This window comes from Octopus bimaculoides, chromosome 13 (assembly GCF_046866305.1).
Source record: "Octopus bimaculoides isolate indiv1 chromosome 13, ASM4686630v1, whole genome shotgun sequence".
In the NCBI taxonomy this organism is placed as follows: Eukaryota; Metazoa; Mollusca; class Cephalopoda; order Octopoda; family Octopodidae; genus Octopus; species Octopus bimaculoides.
In genome coordinates, this window is record NC_142940.1 from 31,083,298 (window position 1) to 31,091,581 (window position 8,284).

Below are 8,284 nucleotides of genomic sequence, written 5' to 3' on the forward strand. Positions count from 1 at the left end.
TAACTGGTACTTATTCCATCGACCCCGAAAGGATGAAAGGCAAAGTCGACCTCGGCAGAATTTGAACTCAGAACGTAAGGGCGGACGAAATACTGCTAAGCATTTCGTCCAGCGTGCTAACGATTCTACCAGCTCACCGCCTTAATAATAATCCTTTCTAGTATAGGTACAAGGGCTCAAATTTTGGAGGAGAGGACTAGTCGATTATATCGACACCAGTGCATAACTGGTACTTATTTCATCGACTCCAAAAGGATGAAAGGCAAAGTTGGAATTTGGGATCTTTGGGGTTTGACGGGCAACATTTTTTTTGTAGTGTTTTTGGTACCGAAACACTTTCAAGAGAAGAAGTTGTTTTATATGACACATTCTACCAGTGTCCCAAGTTTGAAAGTGTTTCGTTAAGAAAACAAATGTTACTCGTCAAACCCCAAAGATCCGGAATTTGACCTCAGACGTAGCGGCAGGCGAAATACCGCTGAGCATTTCGTCCAGTGCAGTAACGATTCTGCCTGCTCGCCGTCTTAATAATAATAATAATAATAATAATAATAATAATAATAGTAATGATAATAATAATAATAATAATAATCCTTTCTACTATAGGCACAAGGCCTGAAACTTTCGGGGAAGGGGATTATTCGATTACATCGACTCAGTGCGTAACTGGTATCTTTTTAATCGACCCCGAACGGATGAAAGACAAAGTCGACTTCGGTGGAATTTGAATTTAGAACGTAACGGAAGACGAAATACTGCTAAGCATTTCGCTCGGGAAACACACAGATGCGCACTCAGAGAGCCCTGCGTGTTTTTGTGTGTATGAATGTGTGTCTGTTTGCGTGCGTGTCTGAGTTTGTGTGTATCATTGAGTGTGTTCATATGAACATCTACTGGTTTTAGTCTCTAGATTGCACCGAAGCTTAGGCTTCCACAGGTTTAGATGAATCTCTGGTGTGCATTTGTTTGTCTGGTTATTGGTTTATTTATCTCAGGAAACAGGGAAGAGAACGATGGCATCAGTGTGACTTGATTAAATAGGAAGATGATGTGGATGAAGAAAATGATAGCGGTGATGATGTTGGTGGAAGTTAGTGATGGTTTGGTAGATAGTTATGATGTAAGAGAGAGAGAGAGAGAGAGAGAGAGAGAGAGAGAGAGAGAGAGAGAGAGAGAGAGAGAGAGAGAGAAAGAGAGACAGAGGGAGAGATTAATAGGATGTGAATAAAATTCTCTTACCTCTATCATTAATGTTCAGCTCTTTCAAATAGATAGGCAGGCAGCATTCTCCTGTGTCTCCATTTAAATCACAATACTGAGAATTTGTGTGAGTCGAATATGTTTTTGGCGACTCGTCCCACCCAATTCTACGACAAAAAGACTTCCAGAATGAGGTCAGAATATTTGCAGACACTATAAAAGACAGTGAAACACAGTTTTATATTACATATAAAAAATATCTATAGCCGTACAGGTAGTCTGGTTGTCATACAGTTATTAAACGCCACACATATACACATACACACATACACACGCACATACACGTTCTCTCTCTGTCCCTGTCTCTCTCTTTCTCGCTCACTCCCCCCCACACACTCATCCCTCGCTCTATACGGCACACGTTTTTCACTTCACGGTTCTCGTTTTGGTTGATTTATATTTGTGATTTCACGTCTACAGAAACATCAGTTAATCATTTTCGTTTCTTTTTTTTTTGTGTTTTTGTTTTTCATTTTCCTGTCATTTTACGTCATCGATATTGAAATAGAGCGCAACTGATGCTAAGTTAGGATTATTTCTTATATTTCTATATTTTTGAGGTTAAGTAATACGGATTTTCAAATGTAAACAAAATCCAATCATTTGGGAGTGTAAATTCACAAATTTAGTCAACGTATGAATATTAGAAGTTCTAGCGGTACTGGTGGTGGTGGTGGTGAAGTAGAAGAAAAGGAAGAGGACAAAGAAGACGAAGAAAGGCTTCAGAGCTAATCGCTGACTCATCAGTAACTTAAAAACATACATCATGATACGAAGTGACAACATAAATTCAATATTACGACACATGCACACACAAACATTGATAACATACATACATACATACATACATATGACTAATATACCCTTATCAGACTGGTAGTCATGATAGGAATACGAAGGGGTACCCAAAAGTAACCGGAAACGTTCTCTGTGGGACAAACCCTTTGTAGTTCAGGCTTCCACCACTAGAAGCCACTTGATGCGACCCTCAGGCATTAGTATGCCGACCGTCGTCGTCGTGTGTAGTCCTACTGCCACGTGGTGTGTTTTGCTTTGCAGTGCTTCTCTGCTGTTCGTCAGTATTTGCGATGGCTGAAACGAAGAAACAGCGTGCTTCCGTGAAATTCTGTCTTCTGCTGGGGAAAACGGCGACCGAAAGAGTTCTCATGCTTCTAACAGCTTACAAGGACGCTGCCATGAGCAAAATACAAGTTTACGAGTGGTTTTCACGCTTTAGGAATGGTCACTTGTCGCTTGCCAACCAACCTCGTTCAGGGTGTCCGTCGACTTCCGAAGGAATGAAAATGTCATGAAAATTCGTGAACTATCATGGAGGACAGTCACCAAACAGTTGACGAAATTGTTGATATGACTGGTGTGTCTTGGAGCTCGTGACAATTACTTATGAGCGAGGAACTGCGAATGAAAAGAGTTGCTGCAAAATTTGTGCCTCGCTTGCTCACGGAAGATCAAAAGCAGTTACGACTGAATGTGTGTCGTGAACTGAAAGAACAGCTGGAAATTGATCCGGACGTTTTTTCGAAGGTCATCACTGGAGACGAAAGCTAGTGCGACGGAATGTGCAGATGTGAAAGCGGTGGAGAAAAAAAACACGACGGAGGCGTTAAAAGGCATCACTTTGAACAGTGGAAAACGCTTCTGGATCGATGCATTGCTTCAAATGGAGAATACTTTGAAGGTGAGAAAAGTGTAAACATGTAAAACTACGTGAATAAAACAATATTGCAAAATTCCGGTTTCTTTTGGGTACTTTTCGTATTGGGCTTCGTATAACTGTACGTCAGTGTCACTTTGTTGGCGCATGCTGCTCTCTCTCATACATACATACATACATACATACAGGCGATCAGCTACGAGTCGCATTTTTGGCGTGAGGGACTATTTATTGAGAATACGATGAATATTATCCCTGACATTGAAGCCACAAATATCAACCTTGCTAAATAACTGGCTAATCTCCGGGTACATCGACTGAAGAAGCCTTGGCACTATCATGCTATTAGCTGTCAGAAATGAAAGTGCTCACTGCTAGTGAAGTGTCTGCCTGTCTGCCTGCCTGTTGCTGGCCTGTCGATTCTTTGGCTACTGACAGCTAATACCATGACTGGCCAGAGCGAGCTATATGTCTGTCTGTCTGTCTCTCTATCTATCTATCTATTACTCGAAAGTTCGCGCGTCCGCGCTAGCTAGTCGTGAGTAGAAAACACAAATTTAATATAAAAACATATTTCCTGAAATTGCAAATTATTTAAAATATAAAAATATAATTTTCAACAGAGAGAATTTATCAAAATAGAAAACAAATGAAGTTTGAAGTTTAAAAATAATAGGATCGACCACTCACGACTAGCTAGCGCGGACGCGCGAACTTTCGAGTAATAGATAGATAGATAGAGAGAGAGACAGACAGACAGACATATAGCTCGCTCCGGCCAGTCATGGTATTAGCTGTCAGTAGCCAAAGAATCGACAGGCCAGCAACAGGCAGGCAGACAGGCAGACACTTCACTAGCAGTGAGCACTTTCACTTCTGACAGCTAATAGCATGACTCTACCGTAACATAACATCAGAGGAGAGGATGAATGCATTCCAGCAGAAGACCATGCATGGATACGTTAACAGAAAGCTCCAGGGTGATAACAACATTGACAACTAGAGCAGTCTATCGTGGACAAACAACCGGGTCACCAACTCTCACTTTGAAGGGTATGCCTTTGCTATTCAAGAACAAGAAATAGCAACCAAATTCCTAATAAACAAACGGGACAGAGAGGCGGGCAAAGCGCCACAATGTAATAATCGATGCAGACTCTGTGGAATCAGTATCGAAGATATCACCCACATCATTAGCAGCTGTCCAAAAATGTCATCACGGTATTACTTACCCATGAGACATGATGTTGTGGCCAAGACACTGTACAATGAAATCCGCCGACAGGATAACCCCGAGGCTAAGGAGATGAAAACCCATAATGAGGTAGAGGCCATTACCACTCACAATATGAAAGAGTATTGGTGGAATGTCCCAATAAAAACCTCAATAAAGTGCAGACATAATAGACCGGATATAGTAATCTGGGACAGAGAAGAGAAACTCTGTACAGTAGTAGAAATCAGCTGTCCTGCGGATGTCAACATCCCACTAAAGATTAGAGAAAAAGAGAACAACTACGCCGAGCTACTGAGAAATTTACAGATACTCCACCCAGACTACAAGTTCAGATTCATACCCGTGATTGTTGGGGCATTGGGATATGTAACGAACTGCCTCGGCAAAACCTGGAAAAAATAGGGTTCTCAAAACCTGAAAGAAAAAGGCTGATTAGAAGACTACAGATTCAAGCCATCAATGGAACTGTAAAGATATGTAAAACTTTCCAAAAATTTAGCACATAAATACATATGCATGCATCTAGACATAAAAACGCATCCATAAAACAAACATACAAATTTGCGCATACACTAACACCAAATACTGCACACACACACATATGCACAAATACCTAGATAATGTTGATAAAAGTTCCAACGAAGGAGCCTTGAATCTATGTTAGAGTCCGTGTGTGAGTGTCAATATGATTGTGTATACTTGTTTATATATGTATAAGTAAGGTTATATATGTATCTAAGACGTTGTATCAATTCAACGTTAGACGATGGTGAGAGGGGCAAACGCACACACACATATATGTGTGTGCGTGTTTACATATGTGTATATGCATATGTATATATGTGCGTATATACAACCTTCAACAAAGTAACTGTCATGTATACAACTTGAACTGACGCACATATCAGTACATAAACATACATTCACATGTACATATATATGCACACACACACACACACAAACACGTCTACACACTTACCCTATTACTCACGTACATCCATAAGTACATACGTGCATACTCACATACATACATATATACATAGATGTGTATAGGCATGCACACAAACATACGCATGTACACAGATGCATACGAGCACACATGTACACGCACATATACACATGCATACATACATACATACATACATACATACATACATACATACATACATACATACATATATATATATATATATATATATATATATATATATATATATATATATATATATATATATAATAATAATAAATGAGTTACGACGCAAAAACGTATAAATTCAAAAGAACATATTTATCTTCTTCAATATATATTTCAGTATAAAGAATTCATTAAGATGCTTAAATCAAAATTTCTTTACACATCAGATATAACATCAGAAAAAATACATTCCGTTTAAAAACACAAACCGTTCATGGCGAAAAAATTCACAATTACAAAAAACGAAAAATTTTTTTTAAGTTTTAGCAAATATATATATATATTTGATGCATAATATATTATAAAAGGACTAACCTTGTTGTGTTGGTAACAACACTATGCCCAAGGAACAAAAAAGTAAGAGGAAATCAAATCTTGCCATGATCGTTGAAAACGATATAAATGCTTAAACGATGTAAATGCTTAAATTGTTTCTGACGCATCCTATTTATAGGATGTGTCACGTAGGGGCGTTATAAGCAGCAAGAATTGTAAATACTGTTTAATTGCATATTTAATACATATACATACACATATGTATATATTTATGTGAGTTTGTGTGTATGTGAAAATAGAACATTTTATGTACACGTTGCATTATATGGGAAATCCCGAAGCTAGTATTTGGACGTATTGTGTTACAAGTACCAATGATTGTTAAGTGTTATTTATAGATACTAGTATTGTTTATAGATACTGACAGAAACGTTAGCACGCCGGGCGAGATGCTTCGTTTGTCTACGTTCTGAGTTCAAATTCCACCGAGATCGACTTTAACTTTCATCCTTTCGGGGTCGATAAATTAAGTACCAGTTGCGCACTGGGGTCATCTAATCGACTGGCTCCCTTCGTCCAAATTTCGGGCTATGTGCCAAGTGTAGAAGAGATTATTTAGAGATACTTAAGGGCGGCGAGCTGGCAGAGTCGATAGTAGAATGCTTTGCTGCATTTTGTTCTTCTTTACGTTCTGAGTTCAAATGCCACTGTGGTTGATAAAATCGAACACTGGGGTCGGTGTATTCGACTTAACTCCTTCCTCAAATTCACTGCCTTGTGCCAAAATTTGAAACCATTATTTCTAGATACATGTATATTTTCAGATTAATACATATATAGACACACAGATTCACTCATGCCTACTTAATGCCAGGTGTACATAAAATATATGCATATACCCTGGCATCTCACACATACATGCATACATACATACATACATACATACATACATACATATATATACATATATATACATATATATATATATATATATATATATATATATATATATATATATATATATATATATATATATATATATATATATATATATATACACACACACACACACACACACATATATATATATATATATATACACACATACTAGCAGAGATACCCGGCTTTGCCCGTGTCACATGGAATTGAAGAATTAGACTTTTCTTTTATATTTTCTCTAATGAACTGCAAAAGCTATGATTGAAATTTCATCAAAATTGCAGATTAAGAATTTTAATAAGGGTTCTTTCCCTCTTTACACACCCTAACAAAAATTTTAATCATGACATATTTATCCCATACTACTCATCTTTATACCCAGATTAAAAAAATCCAAATCTTATGAAACCTATTCAAAGGTTTTTGCTCCTGACAAATGTAGCACAAGGAGCTCTAAAATGTGGGATTAAGGCCTCTATTGTTTGGTGGTCGGGGTCTTAAAGTCAACCAGAGAAATTGTATTCTTGGGAATCTTTTAACTTGGGTCTTATATCTATTGTTCAAATTTCTTTGAAATCGGAAATATATGTATGTTCAATGGGTTTGTAAAAGAGAGCAAAGCTACAGGAAACCAAGAGACGAATGATCACAATAAGCAGTCAGCTACTCTATCATAGTCGTTACCACTTCCCAATGTAGGATTCCTCACCCTACAAGTGATGGGCACAGCCGTAAGATGCATTACGGATCTATAGCAATTGGAAGGGCGTGACTCAACTCAAATTAACAGCTGTATGACGTGAGGGCTAAGGGGAAATGAAAGTTTCACCTCTGGAGTTTGCTAATGATCCCTATGCCGATAGGTAAGTGGACAGAATAAATTTGCAATCTATAAATCTCTTTGAATGACCAGTCACTTACCTAGGAAGTCCTTGAAATCAGTGTTACCATCTGGGGACTATCTCCGACTCAATGATAATAAAAAGACTCAAAGGAAGTCTGCAACCAAATAACTTTACTCAAAATATCACTTTGCAACTGAATCAGTGGAGGCAAAGATGTCTCTCCTTGACAATTTATGCACCACATTACAGAAAAAACAATCTAAGTATATCTCAATGTAAACTCTTACAGTGTTGTACCATTGAATTACAGATAACACTCATCTTGTATGCTCAAGTGACTCTACAGCTTCCAAGAGTACAATTGTATTCCCCTTGGTTTAGGAAAAATGACTAAATTGTAGGGGTTAAGCCCCAATTAAGGGGTCTTACTAACTCCTAACACGTTGAAATTTTAGAAATATTACTTCATCTGATTAAAATTTTAACAGCAGCAAAAATATATGAATTTGTATGGGGTGTATGGCCTCATTTATGCCCCCTCGCGTTCAAACATATACTGCATTAAATCTGTCCTTATGCATAGAATATAATTCCCAAATTTCATAAAGATCCATTCACTACTTTTGGCCTAATTTTGGATTATAACAAATGACTAAAATTTGGGAGTTAAGGCTCCTATATGGGGGTTTTAGAATCCTCATGAGAAGCGGAAAATTCTGGAATACTTCTTGCTGTTTGTCAATTACCTATGATTAAAATTTCATCAACATCGGAAATTTATGAATGTTCATGGGGGGTTCTGCCCCCTTTAAGTCACCTCAAATTCAAACCAAACATACTGCATTATACCCTCATTT

The 8,284-nt window shown here is 37.8% G+C and overlaps 1 protein-coding gene across 1 annotated transcript in view; it reads right to left on the reverse strand.

Annotated features, from left to right (window-relative positions):
• LOC106881424 (uncharacterized) overlaps window positions 1–5,955 on the reverse strand; it is a 13,065-nt gene extending 7,110 nt beyond the window's left edge. The window contains exons 1-2 of the mRNA XM_014931811.3: window positions 5,683–5,955; window positions 1,240–1,413 (exon numbers count right to left, since the gene is read on the reverse strand). Of these exons, the coding sequence (XP_014787297.1) occupies window positions 1,240–1,413; window positions 5,683–5,749 (241 nt within the window). The 5' untranslated portion in view covers window positions 5,750–5,955. The remainder of the gene's footprint in view (window positions 1–1,239; window positions 1,414–5,682) is intronic.
• Between the last annotated feature and the right edge of the window lie 2,329 nt (window positions 5,956–8,284).